We start from the raw sequence: 23,598 nt of genomic DNA, 5'->3' as shown, positions 1-23,598 counted from the left end.
TTCTTTTTACTTATCATTTTTTTTTACAGTTTGTTCTCAAAAGGAGATTTTAAATTTCAGTAATACTTGCAGGATAATCTCAGGTAGATAGAATTCTTTGGAATTAAAATAACTTTGTTAATGGTTTCCTCTTGAAAATGTGACTATGTGTTTCTTTAGTAATTTTGTGCCTTTGTGCTAAACACTTTAATAATACATGTCTCAAAACTTTGAGTCATGCCTGAAAAATATTGCATATGGTACACTGACTATGCGGTATGGGCTTTGCTCATTGCTGAAGGCCATAAGGTGACCTATAGTTGTTAATGTCTGTGTCATCTTGGTCTTTTGTGGATAGTTGTCTCATTGGCAATCATACCACATCTTCTTTTTTATATTAAATATTGCAGGTTGACATTAAGAAAACTTTTTGTTTGTGTTTTTGTTTGGGTTGAACACTGTACTAAAGTAGCTCAGCTGTAGTTTATGAAATTGTTTTGGTTGTAGTGGTCCTTTTCTTTGGTTTGGTACAACATGTCTATATACTTATATTCCATCAATAAAGGGTTTATTGAAATCAATTTGAATAACTGAACCATAAGCTATAGAATAAATGAAACAAACAAAATGTATTACATGTAGTTTTTTAATTATCACATTTGATTTTTTTCTCTCTCTCATTACAATGATTTAATGGATTTCACAATAATTTTCCACACCAACTAGTAAACATCTAAAATTATCAACAATTCTTCATCATATAAATATTTTACATTTCTAAACATGTAAAAAGTTAAAGAACAAACATTGAACTCCATAAATGAATTAATAATTAACTTCATACAACATGTATGTGTATTTCATGTTTAAATAATAAAAGAAACCTTTTCTTAAATTTATTATTTAAACTATGATACCAAAAATTATGAAATGTTAACAGCTTCAGTATAGACGTTAATAAGAAAATAATTTTTGAAAAGATTCCAAGGGGAAAATTTCATTGATTTAAAAAAAAAAATGTCATTACATGTAAATGAAGTACATGTACATAGTATATAAAGACAATTCCTTTAGGCAAACAGAAGCATTAAAAATGCTCAAAAAGGTCAGGTGACATTCTTAATCCATTCAACCAGACATTACATGTAATTATTATTAGAAGTGCTGAGAAATAGTACTAAAATAAATAGGAATTTTGGTAAAACAAGAATGTGTCCACAGTACACGGATGCCCCACTCGCACTATCATTTTATATGTCTAGTGGACCGTGAAATGGGAATAAATTCTCTAATTTGGCATTAAAATTAGAATGATCTTATCAAAGGGAACATGTATACTAAGTTTCAAGTTGATTTGACTTCTACTTCATCAAAAACTACCTTGACCAAAAACTTTAACCTGAACTTCGCACTACCATTTTCTATGTTCAGTGGACCATGAAGTTGGGGTAAAAACTATAATTTGGCATTAAAATTAGAAAGATCATATCATAGGGTACATGTATATTTCAAGTTGATTGGACTTCAACTTCATCAAAAACTACCTTGACCAAAAACTTTAACCTGAAACGGGACAGACGGACGAACGGACAGACAGACAGACGGACAAACGGACAGATGGACGAACGGACGCACAGACCAGAGAACATAATGCCCCTCTTCTTTCGTAGGTGGGGCATAAAAATACATAAAATTATCTATTTTCAGAACTTTGCTTAAAACTGAATACATTTTGCAACATTAAAGATAAATTGCTTAATATATAGTAATTACTGAGGGGTGGAGGGACCTTATTGATGATGTCAAGTTTTGGTGTTTGTTTTGCAGGAATTCAGGACTGCGCCTTTATTTTTCACAGGGATTGTGGAATTTCATTTAATGGGATGTAGAATTAATGATTAGATTTTTTTGGAATCCAAGCAAGTATCCTGGGTTGTTTTTTTTTTTTTGGGGGGGGGGGGGGGGGGGGAGGGGGATGACGTTATAATTTGAAATAATTAATACATAATTTATGAGTTTACCTATTTTTGGTATTTAGTCAATTATAGTTTTAAGAATTAAAGATTTGTTGTGAACTTAAAAAAAACCAGCAAAATGTATCAGATCATGGATTTGCTGTCCATCTGTTAGCAAGTCTGATATCAGTCTTGTTTTGGTTTTTTTAAATAATCGGATGATTTGTTTATTTTTCGATACAAGAGTTATAACAAGAAGTTTTGATTATTTGCTTTAATTTAATTTGCTAAAATCCCTAAAAATGTTAAATAGTAACCTATCATTCACACTATATAAAAATATGAAATTTCACTAGGCAAGTCTTAATTTACCCTATCATATATAACACAGCAGCAAAAAATAGCTTTTACTGCAAAAGAAAAAGAGAAAAATAATGTCATAGGTGGGATGAGGGATTAGAAATTTAAAGATAAAGATAGTACAAAAGCTTCAAGAAATAAAAGGAAAACAGTGAGAGTTCTATATAGACATAAAATAATATTTACAACTACAACTGTAAAACAGTACACAATATAAACACACAAACACAATATTAAATCTTACACTCCTGTGAAGTGGTATATATGTCATATAAATTTTGACGAAGGAGTTATTTTTGCATTCTCATTAAATGTGAGAAAATATCCACAAACAAATTATTTTTTTCTAAATCAACAATGTTGAAGTGAAGTTCAATGCACTAATTTAAATGAGGAATTGAAAATGTTGAAACAAAAAGCTTATATTATGTGCAATAGTTTCAGTTTGATAAAAAAAAAGGGGGGTCAAATTAGAAAACATTTGTCATCTTTTGTTTATGATTGTGATGAAGTTATTTCAATTTAATAGACAATTAGTTGGTAAAATTTGTTGCTTATATCTTAAAATAATTTGGTAATATTATCTAAACAAAGTGTCAAAGTATTTATAAGATCTGAACATATTAAAACAACGAATGTCTGTTACCACTTCACAATTTTCTCTACTCTTACTTTCCTTTTTATAAAACAATAATTTCAAGGATATAAGTAGATACCTACTTATTGACAAACATAACCATGAAAATTTTCGATGGGATGGAAATTGATAGCATTATAACACATTATATTTTTTTATATGACAAGGCAAAAAGTAACTATATACCCAGTTTCCCCTTATAAATATACAACAATGCATGGATTTTTGGCAGACTTGCGTTATTCGTTTTTTAATGGCATTAAATTTTTTCTAAGTTTCTTCTTTTTCTAATACCACATTGCACTCATTTATACACATTGAAAAATACAATAACCAATATACATTAATATCCTTCTAATAACATCTCTTTGTCATTGGGATGAAATTGTGTAAATGAAATTAATGCCTTTAAAAACATAAGCTGATATAATATGTACAAATCTATAATTCAATCATGCTTCAAACCCATTTTTACATCATCTGTTTAAAAATCGAATATGAAAAAATAAATAAAAATGTCTCCTTTAAAATATCTTAAAGCGGTATAATTATGTTTTATAATACTAAAATATCTACCTTTTAAAAATGATACTATTAATTTTTTAACAGTTAAAACAACCTTTCATAAAAATATACAACATGACACACATAACACATTTTTAGCACTGATTAAAAAATTAAAAAGTTTTTTCAACATCTCCCCCCTGTGTTGTTTTCGTTAGCACCTGAATTACTTGTTATTAAAATGTAGCCATAGACTCAAATCTTAAACTAAATTAGTAATAGTACAGCCAGAGGTTTTACAACTAAAATCATAAAAGTGTTAACCACTTAAGAATTTTTGCTAGTCAGTTTCAAAATAAATTACTTTTCATGAAACTTGTATATATTGATAGGGGATTAATTGAGGAATCAAAAAAGCAAAAAAAATATAGGGGTCAATTTGCTTGTTTCCTAGATATAAGCCATTGGAATTTGGCAGGAAAATGTTCTCTCTTGATTTTTCATAGCTTTATCATTGACCAGTCAAAGTCCTCAAATACTTTGAAAAAATAAATAAGATTTGATGAGACTATTACAAATGGCTTATAATTATGCATGTGAAAGATTTATAAAAAGAAAAATGGGGGTTCATGGGCAAATTTTTTTAAGGCATTCAAATAATTAAGACCAGAGGATTCCGAAAATCTGATAAAAATTCCAAAACATGACAAGCAGACATCCTTAAATTGCAAGTGGTTCACTTAAATTTCATGAGAAGCAATCAAAAATATCTGGTCTTTGAATAAATTGCAGTGTTCTCCAAAAAAAAATCTGGTTACAGCTTGGTCTTAAATTGCAATAAACATTGTGGATTTAATAAAAAAAAAATTGTGACAAATTGATATTTGTGAATGAATGTAAGTACAAAAGAAAAGCCAAAAAAATATTTATATTCAGAACCACCATCTACTAATAGAAAGTTAAACATATCAACTGGATGCATTGAATTAACATCTTTCCTTTGAATGTTTTTTAATGTTATTTGTTAATGTTGAATAAATGAATTAAGTCTTGCATGCAGTAAACTTTCATTGACATAAATTATGAAAGTTAAGTTGGCATTCATATGTGACACATTCATTAAATGTATAAACATTTTTTTGTTTTTGACCTTGAAAATCTACATACATAAATAAATTTTACTATTCTAAGCGAACTTTGAATATCAAATTCCCCGTTCAAAAGGCATGAACATCTCACACCCTTATGGCCATAATCCAAAATCCCACTATACATGTTTTTTTAATTGATACAGATTAAAGCTTTCATTAATATGCATGATACAATGTATTGCAAGGCATTATATATTTCAATTCTCAAAATATTTGAAGCTTGAGACAATCTGTAACCAAGGTTACAGTAAACAATGGTGAGCAATATATCATGAAACTTTAAAATGAAATATGGAATGTATTCAATATGAACTATGAAGTGAATAACAAATTCCCATGGATAACTATTTATGTATCAATGAAGTAAAAAAAACACTAGACTATTTTCATATTGCCAACATTTTGCTCCGGAATATTTTTTTTTTTGACAGGCAATATCTACATTGTGGTAAGAAGTTTTGGTACTCAGTCAAGTAAGATCATCTAAAAGAAGATGAATCAAGCTAAAAATGAGTGGAGGAAGTCTGAGTGTCTGGAGAGAACATGCAACCTTCGGTAGGACAATAGTTTAAAAGGTAGATTTAACGATCACTGGTGGATTATTATCACATTGGAACGAATGAAATAGAAGATCTCATTCATTATTTATGAAAAATAAGGCCACACTAAAAAATATTTTGGTTTGCCCAAACCCTACCCAAAGGTTGAGACAGTGGGAAGGTAGGTAGGTAGGCATTTTCTTTTTCTTTTTTCAAAAAAAGAAATTGAAGTATCAGATGTTTATTAGTATTCATGCCTATTTGATTAAAAATATCTTCTTCAAATCAGGACAATAAAAGAATTTGAGACGGCAGCTTTTTTCTGGATTACAGGGCAGGTAGCGTTTGGGCAAACATACCTATTATTTATTATGGCCTAAAAAGAGGAACTTATTTTTTAGTTTTTCCATATTGAACTTTCCTTTTCCGAAAGTTATTGAAGAAGAAAAATAAACCCACAATAAAAACTGAAAACTAATTAAAGGTACTGTAAATTCAGAAACTTTTCTTTGTTTTTTATTTGTGCAAAAGTTGAGACAAGAAAGGAAGTTACATTGATAAAAATTCATTTTTGTGTATGCAGCATTTCCGGAAATCACACCTATTTCAAATTTGTGTCCATTTCTTAACAGAAGCAATAATAAATGTACTAAATTATTTCTGAATATACAGCACATCATATCCAAAAAAACATCTTATTAAGATGACAAAATCATATAACAATATATATATTACAACACACAGAAATTTAAGATTTCAAGTTCTCTTTATATTTAAAGCCTCACACAGTCTTGATTAGACATGAAATAGTTAAAATGCTGAATAAGTCCAATGCTGTTTACTTATAATGAATAATATTAATTGGAATCTAACTTTTGTCATGATTTCTATACAAACAAAATTTTCTTTTGGTAAAATTGATTCCTGATAAAACAATAAAATTATCTTGGGTAATATTATATATCTGTTTCACCTGAGAATACAAGTAACTTTTTTTCAATAACCCTTTGATAAAAGTTATTTGAAAATACCAGTTACAAAGAAAAAGATATGGATTAAAAAAACAAGTGTTTTTAAAAAAAATGATGTTGATTATAAAAGAAGAATGAAGGTCATTCTCTGTGATCGTCACCTATTTAATAGGCTTAATCAAAATAAAAAGGGGGACTAATTCTAGGGATGCAATCTGGAATAAAAATTGTGGTAGTTTAAAAATAGCAAATGATATTAAAATTAAAATTTGCAAAATACATAAAATTTGTATACATTAACAATGAACTGACTAAAAAATAAATTAATAAGTATGGAAATTATTCATAACATGTTAGCACCTAGCCCAATATTAACTTCCGCTATAACTAAACATTTTGGTGTTAGCTAACCTGCCGATATAATGGCATTTTAGATGTTGTCACATGGTCTATCGTTTTATAAGAAGGATACAATCCTGTTTTTCCTGTCCGTCTATTTAAACCTTTTGAAAAACCGTCCCAATGATTCCCTGCAATTCCAATTAAATCACCAGGCTCTAAATCTATTTCCGTATGACTTTGGGCTACATGTCTTTCTACAACCTTTTCATTGTGGGCGTTTTGTCCCCCAAAGTAAAATATATCGTCTAATGATTTAAATTTTGATGAGGCGTCACCATACATTGTCTGCATCATTTCATATGCAACTCGACAAACCTAAATAAAAAAATCAAACATAACAAATAGTACAAAACTGAAAATTTATGATTTTCTTATCATTTCTTGTTTTTTTTTATAATTCTACCACTAATGCATATACTGCAACAAACTTAAATGATGTTTTGAGTTCATCATTTCAGAATCAAAGTAATAATGTTTTGCTTTTCAGAATTCATGCTACAGTGTGGGAAGGTATAGAATCAGTAAAACTCCCAGCTCAAAAAATCAGGTATAACAGTCAATAGTTGTGTGGTTTCTTATGTTTTGTTTTATCAAAAGACTTGCAAGTACAGTTAAAAACAGATTTTCTATTCAAAGGTTGTTAAAAAACTTTGGTGTGATGCAAACTGTGGAGAGCTGGAAAGAGCATATTTTCACAAGCTGTTGTGTAATACTAGCATCTTTATATTTTACAAAATACACAATTCTAGCATTATGGCAATTTTGAACTGGATATACCGTTTAGTAATTTGTCTATTTTTAAGGACAGTATGTTTTCCCCTAAAATGTCTTTTGTGTGTTTGTTTTAGTGTTGTTGTTTTACTGGGTTGCTGTCTCATTCACATAAATATGTCAAACCTCCTACACTTGTATCAACATTTATGCTTTTGAGTGTTCTGTGAGGGACCTTAGGGTCTGATGCTCATAATTTTGTTCTTGTATTTCACTTTCAAAACTGTTGGTCTAGAACATACCTGATGACAGTTGATGTATTGATGTACTGTGCACTTAAAAATCATAAACAAACTCTTATTTTATGATATGAAATTACATTACCTGTGATGAAAAGGTACAGACTAGGTGATCACACAGCGATAAGAAATGGATGTCTAAAATAATTCCTCGTAAAGATTCGTCAGTATAACGTTTGTTGAGTCCTGCTGATTGGGTAATGTCTGGGTCATTTATTATTTCATAGTGAGGATATCTATAAAAAAAATGTCATGCTGTTAGTGATAATGTCAATCTATTTTGTTGAATCTGAAATTCCAAATTAAGACCGTAATGTTTTTAAATCTTTCTTGCAACCATATACATAACAGAAAAGTGATTACAGTAAATGTATAATATTTTTTTTTCAATTTTCACAGCTGCTTGAACAATCTAAATATGTCATATAATGAAGAACATACTTAAATGAATAAACTGCAGTAGTGTCACTTACAATTTAGAAACACTCGGATATGAATAAATCTTCTGAAAAAGTGTCTTACAATGCACAAATATAATGAAATTAGGACAAGCTTTAAGTAAAACATAGCTAATTTTCACTCAGTTGAATAAATCTTACTTTTGTCTAGCTTCTGTAGCCACAGATGGATCGTCTGAGGCTAAAAATATTTTCCGTTTTTCTACTTTCTGTTTGGTCTCTAATAAATCATAGTATTCTTCTACATATTTCATATACTCATCAATGCCGTGGAAGGCTGCTTCAGTTCCTACTTTATCTGTTCTTCTTACATGTACTCTGAATACAAAGATAGAAATGTGTAAATGTATTGGTTTTCACACTTTTGTTAGTCAAGATTAAAGTTATCTACAATTATACAAAGTTCATCCTTCATCCAAAACTTTAAATGATTTTGCATCCTTTCCTTATGTGAACCTGAACATGTATTTTACAGTTTATAACTATGTTGTTCAGTTTATGCCTCATTGACATATACTCTGCATATGCATTTACTTAATCGACTATTTCTACTACTGAAGGGAACAATCCAGCTTCTGCCACCGGTAAAAACTGATTCTAATGCAATTTGTATGTAACAATTTTTTTCATTGGCTAAAAGTTGCTGTCAAATCCACAGTTGACCAGGCGTAACTATGGAGGGACAACCATTTTGAAATGAATGAATCAACAAATGTTCGATTACTACTATATAATCCAAAATAAAACAACACCTACCTCGAATTCACCGTTTTAAATTTATTTTATCCGAATTTGAAGCGTACAGGTAACGTAATAACATCCAGTTTGTCAGTTTCTATTTGTATGACGTCACGTTTACCCATGATGTCTTTGCACCAAAATCATTCATGAAGTTTAGCGGATTTTTTTTATTTTTCAAATTTAGATATTTTTCCAAGTTTTATCATATCATTTCTTTAAATGCATTAGAATGGGAATAACAGTACTGTAGTTGAAAAGTTGGCACTGTCAATTTTGATTTGACGGTCGCAAATCTCCGTTTTACTGTCTCTGCTAAGAGTCGCCAGTAAAACTGCATTTGCGACCGTCAAATCTACAATTGACGGTGCCAACTCTTCAACTACAGTACTGTTATTCCTTAATTACCATGAAAAAGCCAATAGTACTGAGAATGGCATTAAAATACAGAAATTCAATCAATTTATCAATCTGCATTTATTCTTCATATGATACATACCCTACAATTGGACCAGAAAACTTCAACCTTTGATTAACTGATTCTATATCTTTTTGTAGATGGGGTTGTGGACGTGTCAGATATTTAACTATCTGACCGATCCACCAAACAGATGGATTTCCATGTAACTTGGTGAGACGAGGTGCCAGGTCCTCTGGAATGGCTAATGGTAGGAAGTCGGGCCGTGGATGTAAACTGTCAATAATAGGCATCTCTATTGCCATCTCATTCACTAAATTTTTTGGATCTGGAAATAAAAAAATAACCAATATAAATATCCCCTTCAATACACTCTTATAACAATGCAAAACAAAAAGTGACAATGACTCATAGAGCAAGTTTCAAGATTTTATTGATATAGGGTAGTTACATTGTTTATTATAAAATAGGAAGATGTTGTACGATTGGCAATGCAACAACTACCCACCAGAGACCAAATCAAATATATGTACATGTTAGCTTTTCCATTGTCTGTTAATACATATAAGTGTGTTTTCCTGATTAAATGTTTGTTCACTGTCCCTCCTATAAAAAAAAATAGAAATATCCTTTACAAGTGCCGCATTTGGAGCAAGATCTGCTAAACCTTCCGTAACAACTCAGATCAACCATGGTTTTTGGTGGGGTTCCTGTTTCTCATTTAGTTTTCTATGTTGTTTATTTTATTTGTATATGTGTTATGTAAAAGAACTGTTGATTATCTTTTGGTCCATTTTCATTATTTGCCGTGGTCTTTTCAGTTTGTCATTTTTACCTGATCAATCCAGGGCTTGTTATCATGTCTTCATCTGACATTTCAGTGAGAGCATACATTTACTTAACATTACTAATGATTTACTACTTGTTCAACGTAAAGTACGGTTATTTTTATGTGTACCAATTTTTGTGAATTGAGGAAAAAATGTATTTTCCTGGATACTTATATCCTCGTATGAACAACTTCTGCACAGAGAGTATTGCATATTATTTTTACCTGACCAATGTCTAGCTCCTTGTCCCTGTCTGTCAATACAATTGTCACTCAATGGTAGGAAGACAGTCTCCCACCCTGCTGCAGCATATCTCCAACCTTTGGACTCCAATACCATTGTTCTCTCCAAAGCATATGCAGTAATGAGACAGTAGGTCACATGATGTAACTGACATCCATAACCACACCCCTTACTGAGATTGCACACAATTTTCTTTGCCTTGCTACAGTCTTTTGGGTTCTAAATGAATCAACATAAGAAAGATAATTTAAGTTTGATAAAAATATTTTTTAAAGACTTATAAAGGAAAATTGTCATAATAATTTTTTTAAATAATCTTTTTTTTTTTAAATAATCTAAGTTTTACATCATATATATATCATGTCTTTAGGAGGTTAAAATAAATGTAAAAACTTCAATAAAAAAACAGTGTTACATACACACTGGGAAAAAAAACCTTATCAGTATGGGAGATAACTCTCAAGAATTACGGCTTATAAATATGTTCTAATTTCATGTGTTCTATCTGACCAGTCCAAATTAGTGGTTCTGTAACTTTAGTACATATAATCCATTTTAAGTACCTGAATGTAGTGAAGCCTTTTCTGTACTAACTCGCCAAGCTCTTTTCCTTCTTTCTCTCTCCATTTGTCCATTTCATCAGTATCGTACAAAGACTGCATGTCATTTCTTAATGTTCTGACAACAAATGCAAAAATCAAAACATATTACATCTTTTAATATTTTAACTATTTAATCTTAAAATCAGACTGTCAGGGAAAGAAAATGAGATATGGTATATCAATTTATTCTGAGTGGCTAATTGTCCAGGTAGCCCGAAAAATAGTGCTTAGACTATTTGTTAGGTCATTGCAATGCACATGTCGTACATGTCAACTGTTTGTATTCAAGAGTATGAACTCAAAGAAAATCTAATTTCATAAAAAGGTGCTTCTAGAACAATTAAATTACAAGGAAAAAGGAAATGAAGACATAACTGGGATGTGGAAATTAGGGAATATAAAGTGGCGATCAGTGATTTAAAGGGTAAAAGTTGGAATCTGGAAAAAAGAAGGTTTATTTGGAAGTAGGGAAAAATTCAAAAGGAGGAAATTGGGAGAGGAACATGTAACCCATATTTCAATATAAAAAATACATACAGAAGCCATAGGATGAATAAATTTGTACCTTTTTGATGATTTCTATGCTAAGATACCATGATACAAAAAGTCTGAATGCAATAATATTCTTTCATTGCATTTTTTTTGGCAAATTGTAGGGACTGTTACAAAATGTTGTTTTCTTATCAGTTGAAAACGTGAGTTTTTTCTCAGTCTCAATAGGCATATAATGGAACCATTACTATCAGGTTAAGTCAAATATTTTACATAGCTTAGTGCACATAGTTACATTCCACCTATAAAAAATAAGAAAAACAAAGGTTTCAATCAAAAACCAAAGGCAGGAAAAAATCAGACTGCACCATGAGGAAAACAATAGCAAAGAAAAAACTTAGAGACAACACTGAAAAATAGTCTGAACAACAATTAACAGTCCAGCTGTACATAAAGCAGAAAAGTACCAAAAGCCAAAAATACAGTATGAATGAAAGACAATTCAACCTACCCAGTGACAAAAATCACAACCCCTCCAGCTTGAGGCTAGCAGACTATCATGGAGTTGTTTTTTCTGTTCATAAAAATTATAAATTTTAAAAAAGTCAATGAAGGGAGATAACTAACTCATTCACAACAGATTGCACTGGTGGACTTGCTGATTTCTTCCAATGACCAAGTAATAAAGGATATCTGATTATCTAATTAATTTAGTGGCAAAGTATTTCTTTCATCATTTGAGTTGAGAGCTGTCATATTCATGACTGTGAACATTATCATACAGCAGGAAATAGATTTATTTTATTTAGAACTCTTAACTTTTCTCTTCACATTAGTTCAGTTTATTTTCACTTTAAGACGGAAAAAAATTACTTAGGGTCAACGCTAAAAGTAAGGTGTGTCGCATTAACATGAACAGACATGGCCTCACAAATATATCACTGATTGAAAAATATTAAAATACCTTTGATAGTCTTGAGCTCGCTTTAGAATATCTTTAGCTGCTTCATTGTTTCCATTATTTTTTAACTTTTCAAGTTTAGTATTCATATAGAACCAGAACTCAGTTATATCTCTGTCGACCTTCCTCTGTTGTAACTCATGTGCCAAGGAGTAAACACCCGCTACAAAAAATACATTTGTAAAGTATAAATTTCAAATTTCTAGTGTTGATAAAGAATCAATAAATAAAAAATGAACAAAAAAAAATTCTTCAAATTTTAGCAGCTAAGTGTGTCAATAAAAATTGTTTAATGAGAGTTAATCCAATAATTGATTGTCTGTTCCTTTTTCAAACATGTTTACCAGAAATCTTTTTAATTGGTTGTTGTTGAATGCCACTTTAAGCACTATTGAATTTATGCTATTTCATGGTAGTAAGTTTTTATTGGTAGAGGAAGCTGGAATGCCTGGAGAAAACCACAGACCATAGTTAGGAAAACTGACTATCTTAGTGTATTTAGATAGGAATTGACGGCACTTGCCACATGCAAATTTGAACTTACAACCTCAGTATTGACAGTCTATTGATAAAGTAGTTCCAATACTTGGAGCTCTCAGTTACAGAGATCCCTGTAAAGCACTTTGGTAATAACTTAAGTTACACTTTCATTTCACAAATACACCCACCCATTGTTGAGATTTGGAAGTGCCTTCCATGCGTTCCTAATATGAGGGAGGGTAGGAGGGGTCCTGATCCCGAAATCCTGGGCTTAAAAACACGAAATCACGAAATCCTTGACTTAATAACAACATAATCCTGAGGTCCCTAAATTCGAATAAAGAATTCCTGGATACCAAAAGGGTCTCTCCCGAAATCCCTAGCTTAAAAACACCCGTTCCCAGAGTCCGGATAAAGGCCCTATCCCCCCTCTTATATGTATTTATTATCTTAATCTCAAATTATATAACTTTGTTAGTTTAAGCATATTTATTTATAGTTGATTGGGAAACAAGTTTTGCAACTTATATTAATCCCTTTCCACTTTGCGGGTGCGAGTGCTGCCTTGTAGCGGCATTAGCCAACTCTTTTTCGAAATCTACAAGGGTGTCTTTAACGTGCAAGAGATATGGCTCTCTCTTAACACGGGTCAGCCATTTATCGTCCCCGTCCGACGGACTATCATCGTTTCCTCAAGACCATACTCGCAATTGGTGTCAAGGGAGAGCCGAAAATTGAGGTCCTGAAATTTTCATCCCAAACGGGAATCGAACCAGGAACCTTTGTGTTAGTAGTCCGATGCACTAACCACTAAACCACGGCTCTTAACTTAGTTGTATACAATGCATAAAAAATAAACAAGTCTGAGAAATAATCTAGCAACCGACTACTTTTGTTCTTGTTGTCTAATAAACAATCATCATATGTAATTTTTTATAAAGCTTAAGAGGGAAAAAACATGTGAAATGATCATTCGTTAAAATTTAACTTTAACAAAAAATGCCTTAAATTTTCAATTTTGCAAAACCCCAAAGTGAAGTTACAATTATGTAAAACAAACCTTGACATGTATCTTTGACTCCAGTCTTGGAGTTTCCATTGTCTATCATATTAAATCTGTCCTCTATTTCTTTAAGCTGACTGTTTCCACCAGACTTTAATTTCACCTTTCTGGAAACAAATCAGAATCAGAATAAGCCAAAGAATGTGTACAGAAGTTTAAACTGGCTGCAATTAATATTGTAAGCACCTGTCCTAAGTCAAAAGCCTGTGATTAAGCGATTGTCATTAGTGTTTGTGGTGCATAAGTGTTTCACATTTTTCATTTTGTATATATATTAGACTGTATGTTTCCCTGTTTGAATGGTTTAACACTATAGCTTGTGATTTTGGGGCCCTTTTATAGTTAGATGTTTGGTGTGAGCCTAGGCTGTTTGTTAAAGGCTGTACTTTGACTTATAATCGTTAACTTTTTATACATTTTGACTTGGATGGAGAGTTGTCTCATTGACACCCATACCACATCTTCTTACTTATAGTTTACAGAAACATGTGATTAAGATTAGAAACTTGATATAATGAAGGTAAATCCATAAGAAATGTTCCAGATGCATGAATTATAAGTAGTGTTGTTTTCATTTTTTTCATTTTGCCGTTGGCGTTCAAATGCGAGTTCATGCACACTTCACAGTTCAAAGATTTTTGAAGATTCTGGCATCAATCAGCACCTGCAAACTATAAACATAACAGAATCAATGAAGAGAAAGTTATCAGACATGACATGTAAATTTGAATAAACTTGGAAAAAGAGGTCTGTCCCCTCAACACACATCATACATTTGTATATGTATATTACTAAACATTTGATATCAAAACATGACTTTGCTCATTGTTGAAGGCTGTACGGTGATGTATAGTTGTTAATTTTTGTGGTATTTTCTCTGTGTGGAGAGTTTCATTGACAATCATACCACATCTTCTATTAAATCTAGTCACATGCTAGTATAATACTTGTTAAAAATAAGGTTTCGTTAGTTTAAGCAGATTAAAAAATAGACCTCCCTCTTTTACACCTACTGTCTTCCTTCCTTTTATCAAGGATAACAATATACCTAAAAATATAGTATATATATGGTATAATACCAATACACATAATTAACAGCCCCTGGTGATGTTTTATAGCCTGAAAAGAACCTTCATCAGAGGCAGAATGGTGGATTAATGTTTGCACCCTATTTGTATTGAGTTCACCAGCGGTTGAGTTGGCCAGCAGTTTAGATTTAACTGGCAGTTGAGTTAACCGGCGGTTCAGATTTAACCGGCGGTTCAGATTTAACCGGCGGTTGAGTTAACCAGCGGTTGAAATTTAACCGGCGGTTCAGAGGGAACCAGGGGATCAAACTTATCCAGTGGATAAATATGTATCTTGTTGATATCTAAAAAGGTTCAATTATCCTTTCAGTGGGATTTTCCATGGTTACAGTAACAATATACCTACCTTATATCTTCAGCTACTGATTGTAATTGATTATTTTGAGTTTTTAATTGTTCCAACTCCCTGAGTGCTCTCTTCAACTGTCTTTCCAAATCATTGGCATTATTGTTGTCCGAACTAAATGAGTTACTCATATAAATAAGAATAACCAACCAAGATGCAAGCAAAGCACCAATGATCTTCCAAGACTTCATTCTGTAAACATAAATATACCATTAATATAATGAAATAAAGGAGATGAAGACTTATGCACCTTTTCTCATAAAATTTATCATAGACTTGCTGATGCAGTGTAATGCAAAAATCCATCAATTTATCTTATCATAGAGCTCATAAACTGGTCAAATGTACTAAAAACATATTCCTGTCAACATTGTCAAATGCAGGGAATAAGGCGTTTATAAGTTGTTGTGACATACAACTATGTTTCATTAATATGTTGTTTTAATATTATAATTGTCTGTATTTTGATCACGCCTCTATTGTGCTCTTTCCAATAAAATATTGAAATTGAAATAGTTGTCTTTTTTGTCGTTTTTTATTGGAAAAATCAAAATGCTTTGGTATAATGCAACTGACCTTATAAGAGAAAGGTACAACCTGATTTGCTCTTGAAAGATATCTGCTTTAACAAGTAGATTGTGCATGTTTACTATACTTTTAAATCATCTAAATTGTATACTCCTATTTGGTGTCATTGGATATAAGTTTGTGGGAAATCATTCATTTGCGATGTTTTCTGAAATGTTATGATAAAACAAGAACCGTAATGACATTTTCTGCCATGTTGTTGAAGCTTGTTCAGCATGATCTGTATGATTTGATATGGGCCAAATTCAACCCTTGTGTGATGTTTAATTTAATATAATTTACTACAGTCATCTTTCAAATTGACACAAGCATTGAGAGATTTGTTCAGGTATTGTTACTAGTGGAAATCGTAGATGAATACCACAAGCTAAAGAAATTAATGTTCTTAACTGCAAATGAAGTGAACTTGATCTTGTGTCCATCCCTTTTTGTATTCTGATACTGAGAAAATTTAGTTTCATTCCCCTTATTTGGAACATCTGCTCTTTCAATTCAGCAGACATTCCTGACACAAGGTGTCACTACAATGCGCGGCAGTCTGCACTAAAAACTGGAATTTAAATAAATATCAAAACGTGTCCCTATACATGCTATATATGACTATAAAAAAAATTAAATTCCTCTAGGCCGAATCAATATTTACTAGTCTGGGGCATAGATATCGTGATTATAGTAGCTAAAGGTTCAGATTTAATGCTAATGTTTATTTTAATAAATCAAACATCAGTATTTACCCTGATCAACTTAATTTTAGACTGATATTGGAGGGGCCTGATGGGTTATTTTCAATCTTCATTATTAGGCCTAAATTAATAAATTGTTTGTTTCCCCAATCCCGACCCTGCTAAGCCAGGTGTGGGTAGGTAGGTAGGGAAATAATTTTATTTTTTCCTAAAAGCTGGAACAATGCTGGTTGATCTGGTAAGCATGAAAATCGAAAATGAATAAAACAATATTTGACTAAGTTTAGACAATAAAATTTTATGAGTAGGACCGTTTTTGCAGGGTCGGTCGGGATTGGGAAAACAAACAATTAGGAGATAACTGTATTGTATTTTAAGCTTGGCCTTCGTAAAACGTAGATTTTACTGTCGCAAATTGAGTTTACCTAGCGACGTGGAGCGGAGATAGGTAAACGGATATTTGCGACAGTAAAATCAAGTTTTACGAAGGCCAAACTTAAAATACAATACAGTTATCTCCATTCTAATGCCGCATCTTAAAATAAATGTCATTTAATAAATATTTTTGCTTAAAAATGGCATAAATGAAAAAGTTCGCGAAACTGTCGCATTGTCTTTAGCATCTTAAAAATGTGACGTCATGTGTTTAATCTGGATGTCAAACATGAATACTAAACGTATTTTTACTTTTCGTACACTTCATAATGGCTTCAATATAGACAAAAAGAAGATTTTAAGCTCAAAATGTGAATATCTTGTTTATTTTTTGAGAAATTACATATCCCAAAATAATCGGAATTCAAAATGGTAGCTGTCTTAGTTACGGACTGGTAGAACGTGGAATCTAACCCCTCAAAATATTTATCAACGTCCAATGAAAATTATCGTTACAAATTAATTGCATTAGAATATTTTATTTTAGGCCTTATTTTCCCTTTTGTCATGATTGTGATCCGTTTTACTACTGATTTTTTTTATATATTTTTGTGATCCCTGATTGTTGTAATTTATTTTCTGTGAATCATGATTGACAAAAAAAGATCAACTTGTGAATAGTAATGAGACCCCCCCCCCTTCCCCCCCCCCCCCTTTCAAATTGGACAAAACAAACTTTTTTCAAAATCCTTAGAAAACTATATTTTTTGTCTGCTAACCATAATAGGCATAATGCATATAATTTTTCTATGTAAATTCTGTATAAATATAGACAATCAGACAATCCCTAAATGTAAACAGCTCTGTGCCATTTCAGAGTAAGACAATGAAAATGACACCGTATTAATTTGGTGTGTCTAAAGCACCAACTTCTCAAGTTCGATGTGTTATGCCTTTGAACAATTGTTCTACCGGGGGCATGGGCTTGGCATGGCCAGAAATTATCAGCAATGAAGAAGTTACCAAAGAATATTGTCACTAAGATTTTACCTCTAATGGATAATTGTGGCCTTGGGGTAATTGTGCATTTATGTTTTGAAACAAAAATGAAGGATTTCTGTTCAAAATGTCGTTCTCAATGTTAAATGATGCATTATTCCCCCAAGACAACTGCCAACAAATTTTCGATCAATGTTGAATTTGTATTTATTAATGTATATATAAATGCGTAACAAATAAACGCAAAAGTAACCCATTATAAATTTTGACTTAGAACCAAACTTTAACTTTATTTCTCAATGTATAGCGATGTACATAAAAGGGTCGGACTAATAGACCACTTTCGAGTTCATCCGTCACCGGAAAAAACTCGTCAATTATACGCGCCTTTATCACCGTCATTTGTGCGTTTAGGGGCGTCGTCACTTCCTTCCAAGGTTGAGCGAGTGGTTGGAAAACTATAATTCTATATTGTACGAATTATTCGACAAATTGAATTCTCAAAATTGACAATCAACACTGCTGTCATTAGGGAATTGTCAGTAAGTACCTACAGAGCAACCATTATTTCTAGTTTATCCTGCACAAAGACGATCACTAAGACGCTTGATGAACGTAAATAGTGCAGGGATACAGGCGAGCCCCTCTATCTGGTAAATGACGTCATAAAGGCGTGCATAATTGACGAGTTTTTGCCGGTGACGGATGAACTCGAAAGTGGTCGATTTTTTTTATTATCAAATTAAATTTTTAAATTCTGTACACTTTACTTATGTTTTTATTTAGTTCACAGGCTTTTATCTAGAAATGAAAAGTGTTGTAATATAAAAATACACCTTTCAAACAATTATACCCAGTCCCACGTTATCAAGTCGATATAGAGGAAAGTAGATATTGATATGTTGTTTCCAGGGGGATTCTACTTGACCCAAACGACGTTGGATTCAATTGGTTAATGAATGTTTAAACAAATGATGCCATCAATATTCACATGAACGCCTGGAAATATATTAATTGGGCGATATTTAATCCACGGCGGGCTCGTGAGAATTTTTCTGGTATGATAAAGGCATAGGAATATATACTGAACGGCTTTAGAAACGCAACACTAGATTATTTTTGTGTTATTTTTGAATGAATGTGTCAACGTCAAAAGCGATGACTGCCTGTTACTAATGCCAAAATGATTGTCAGAAAGGTCAACAAATTCTTTCTGACATTTTTTGGGTTCTGTTTTACAACTTCTGATTTTGCATTTGTTCTACCCATTAATTGGTTTTGGCAATTATGCGGTTGGAACTTGAGGGCTTTACAGGTTTTCCTTCAGTCAATTCTTTGGCAGTGCAGTTTATGGGAAACATTTATGGCATGCATCTGTACTCAATGGCACTTGGCAATTTGGTTATCAGTTGACGTTGCGGCGGTAAACATGATTGGCAAATGACGTTACATAATCAAATTCTGTTGAGGTTCATTGTCACTACACGTTGATCTGTTCATTGATGGCCAGCAACAAATCTTGTCTACTTGTATCGTTGTCGGAAGGACAGAAGAACAAGTTTCTGAAGTCATACGGTATGGTTGCAGCACATTTACGTTTTCATGTTTGCAGTATTCTTAAGGGCTAATTCAGTTCTCTTTTTGTTTTATTTCTCAGACTTGGCAAAATGGAGATGCCTGTGAACTAAATAAAAACATAAGTAAAGTGTACAGAATTTAAAAATTTAATTTGATAATAAAAAAAATCGACCACTTTCGAGTTCATCCGTCACCGGCAAAAACTCGTCAATTATGCACGCCTTTATGACGTCATTTACCAGATAGAGGGGCTCGCCTGTATCCCTGCACTATTTACGTTCTGGCCTTTGTCAGTATTCACCTCATAAACTTACAAAACCTTTGAATAGACTTATTAAGAAGGGATATAATTACGATACTGTTGTCAAGTCATTAAAGATTGCATATTTTGGCGTTAATATTGAGTCACTGATAAGGTCTTTGCGTCGGAACTAAACACATTTATTCTAAAAACAGTTGTTGGCATGACACGGGTTATGTTCTTCTCATATATGTTATGATGGTATGATACTAAACCCCTTACGGGAAGGATTGTGCCTGATGTTCATATGATGAAATCATAATCGTTCAGTCAGTTTAATTGAAGTCTGGAGCTGGCATGTCAGTTAACTGCTAGTAGTCTGTTGTTATTTATGTATTATTGTCATTTTGTTTATTTTCTTTGGTTACATCTTCTGACATCAGACTCGGACTTCTCTTGAACTGAATTTTAATGTGCGTATTGTTATGCTTTTACTTTTCTACACTGGTTAGAGGTATAGGGGGAGGGTTGAGATCTCACAAACATGTTTAACCCCGCCGCATTTTTGCGCCTGTCCCAAGTCAGGAGCCTCTGGCCTTTGTTAGTCTTGTATTATTTAAATTTTAGTTTCTTGTGTACAATTTGGAAATTAGTATGGCGTTCATTATCACTGAACTAGTATATATTTGTTTAGGGGCCAGCTGAAGGACGCCTCCGGGTGCGGGAATTTCTCGCTACATTGAAGACCTGTTGGTGACCTTCTGCTGTTGTGTTTTTTTATTTTGGTCGGGTTGTTGTCTCTTTGACACATTCCCCATTTCCATTCTCAATTTTATGCAACATTTAAAAAAAAGTAAGTCAGGCAAAGGATTGAAAGAACTGTTTCACAAAGCAAAAAAACTGAAACAATCTTTCATGGGACCAAAATTTCGCTTTAAAAAATTCGTGCGACTTCAAAAATTCGGTATGTTCAATAACCACAGGTTAGTCAGATTTAGATTTTTTTGTAAGGAGAAAGAAGCATGATAGGCATGAAAAGTAGTTGTAAGAGAATAAAAAAAGATTTGGTAAAAAAAATCAAAAAAATGAGTGTTGCGTTTCTAAATCCGTTCAGTATATATATATATATATATATGTGTATTACGCCGTTAGATTAAAACTGACGTGGAAAGGTAACACATGCCCACCAAAAGCTCTTTTTTTGAGAGCCCAGGTGGTCGTGTGGTCTAGCGGGACGGCTGCAGTGCAGGCGATTTGGTGTCACGATATCACAGTAGCATGAGTTCGAATCCCGGCGAGGGAAAAACCAAAAATTGCGAAATATAAAAATTCGTAACCTTGCATAAAAAATATAAGTTTCTGTGTTATAAGTTGACGCAAATTCCCAAAAGAGATCAAGTTTGTTGACTTACTTTTACAGGTTGATGTTTAGACGAGTTGTATATATATATGCTCAAAGGAAGATTAATTGATGAGAGATTTACATAAATCTATTGTACAAAGTAAACACAAGAAAAAGATAACTGTTGGTGGCAGGTTAAGTTTATTTTGAAATTTTATTTCTACAGTCTGAATTCATGAACAGACAGAGTTATTACATACTAAGTTAGTGGTACTTGCTTTTTGATAGTTAAAATAATAAATATGTTGTATATTTTGTAGATGAACGATTGTTTTAACATTAAAATACAGGATAAAAAAAAAATCGTTTGAAACGGGTTAATTTGTGTATTGAAAACTAAAAAAACAAAATAAGCCCAAAATGAACCTGAAATTGAGTGCTTACAGTTTTCAACTTTCCAGCTACTGATGTTTCACGATATATACTAGTCCTGAGTGGTTTGAATGGAGTAAAATATTAATTGGGCATATGTAATAACTCGTTGTATCATAGTTCCAGGAGTAAAAGGCCATTGATGCATACGAAAAATGTTTTTCACAATTATTTATGCTCTATGTCATGAAATTCCATGCTTGTTGGTCAAATAGGTTATACTGCAATAATAACTGCTAATTCGGCTGTTTTCCGCCCTTTGGTCGGGCTGTTTTCTCTTTGACACATTCCCCACGCATTTCCATTCTCAATTTTATTATCAACTATTAAAATTCTTTTATTGGTTTGTATCAATATGAAATATGGAAAAAAAAATCCGGTTTGGTGGTTTTGATTTCAATCAGGAACATATATATTGTTCCCAGTTTCAATACAACTTGATATCTAGTTTAACTATTCTTAGAATATATAGTGTAATTTAATTACGAAAAGTGTGAATTTCTTCCTAGTTATCCAAATTTTGATCAATAATTATACGGACTTTTGACTTGGAATCAATTATCTTGAATGACACGCAGCGTTAACCTTCGTTTTCAATCATTGATCCCAACAAATATTAAATACACAGATTTAATACATGAAACAAAATAACATTTGAGATCTAATACCCTTGAATACCAGTTCGATATCAAGACCTTACATATGACTCAAATTCGACCCTAGAATAATATATATATAGTGGGTTTTTTTTTTGCTTCGATATATGTCATCCAGGCTCCCTTGATAATATACATGACTTTTTTCTAATTACTCAACTTAAGAAAACAAAATTCGGATTTTAATCAGTCGGAAACGATAAGCATGATTTATTTATTCGGACATTAATCTTATAAAATATAAAATTCGTTAGCTGGCATAACAAATATATGTTTTTGTGTTATAAGTTGACGCAAATTCCCAAAAAGAGATCAAGTTTGTTGACTTACTTTTACAGGTTAAAAATGGAAATTTAGTTTTTCTCAGAACGGGACTTTTTTTTTGTTATCTTTGTTCGAAAATCAAAAGATTGCAGATAACGTAATTGTCAAACGAATTTATGAGATGCTCTTTCCTCAAGGTACTTTCCAATATCACGGAGTATACATGTAGGAATCTATATATATAGGAAGATGTGGTGTGATTGCCAATGAGACAACTCTCCATCCAAATAACAATTTAAAAAGTAAACCATTATAGGTTAAAGTACGGCCTTCAACATTATGAGTATGTATGGTGGATTCAAACATTACTAGTCTGAATGGCGTTACAAAATTACAGAAATATAGTGTATCTTCAAGAGCTGTAAAAGAAGACTGCATGACTCTGTGCAGCGGATTGGTTGTCCAAAACAAATTTCCACGGCTCTGTGTCGAAGACCTTTACTTTTACACATTGTGACTTTTTAATTGATGGAGAGTTGTCTCATTGGTACTCATACCACATCTTCTTATATTTATCATCTTATTTATTTACTCCCAGCGTTTAAACATATTACTTTGAACTCAAAGTAAAAAGCAAATACAAGTTATTTTAAGTATATTTAGGTTTACATGATACGGTAAAACGTGGAAATAATTGAAATTAAAAAAGGGGAGGGTTAACAAAACTGCCTGTCCCTAAATACCCAAGACAGCGTGCACTTTGAAATGAAATTAAAAATAGTGTTTATCAATTTTGCAAACTTTAACAATTATGACTTACCTACACCTCTTGGATTCTGATCTGGGTAGTGTTGTCTACGTTATTTTTCAAAATTACAATGACCCCGGGACACATGGACAATTTCGTTTAAACTATATATGATATAAGGTGGTCAAGACAGGATACACCGCGACCTAAAGTACTAGTGTTATCATTGAATGAAAATTCCATCAAACAGGTCAAATTGAAACGTTTACTTTAAAAGTCAATGGCTAGTATATAAAACTTGCAATAGTCTAAGTTACAGCTCTAATTTTTCAAAATGTTATTTATGATAACTGTTCTCAGACGAATACACGATTCTTGTTCCATTGAAAGTGTTATCTTTCAGATTGATCAATATTACGGAAAAGGAAGTCGTGTTGTACTTCAATAACACTCAAATATATCTAT

The 23,598-nt window shown here is 32.1% G+C and overlaps 1 protein-coding gene across 2 annotated transcripts; it reads right to left on the bottom strand.

Moving 5' to 3' along the window:
* Positions 1–1,935: 1,935 nt before the first annotated feature.
* On the bottom strand, positions 1,936–23,300 carry LOC134711231 (alpha-(1,6)-fucosyltransferase-like). Of its 2 annotated transcripts, none has more exons than XM_063571711.1 (10): positions 23,206–23,300; positions 15,228–15,419; positions 13,791–13,900; positions 12,254–12,413; positions 10,759–10,873; positions 10,177–10,414; positions 9,204–9,450; positions 8,108–8,284; positions 7,594–7,744; positions 1,936–6,813 (listed from the first exon to the last, which is right to left on the bottom strand). In XM_063571711.1, exons 2-10 carry the CDS (start codon positions 15,416–15,418, stop codon positions 6,499–6,501), a joined length of 1,704 nt encoding a protein of 567 aa, XP_063427781.1. In that variant the 5' UTR covers position 15,419; positions 23,206–23,300; the 3' UTR covers positions 1,936–6,498. The 2 variants fall into 2 exon arrangements, with proteins under 2 accessions (XP_063427781.1, XP_063427780.1); XM_063571710.1 differs by lacking the exon at positions 23,206–23,300 and adding an exon at positions 17,924–18,071.
* Positions 23,301–23,598: the final 298 nt, after the last annotated feature.

The sequence above is a fragment of the Mytilus trossulus genome, chromosome 3, assembly GCF_036588685.1.
Source record: "Mytilus trossulus isolate FHL-02 chromosome 3, PNRI_Mtr1.1.1.hap1, whole genome shotgun sequence".
In the NCBI taxonomy this organism is placed as follows: Eukaryota; Metazoa; Mollusca; class Bivalvia; order Mytilida; family Mytilidae; genus Mytilus; species Mytilus trossulus.
Note: the sequence above shows the minus strand (reverse complement) of the source record. Positions and strands in the feature narration are given on the sequence as shown.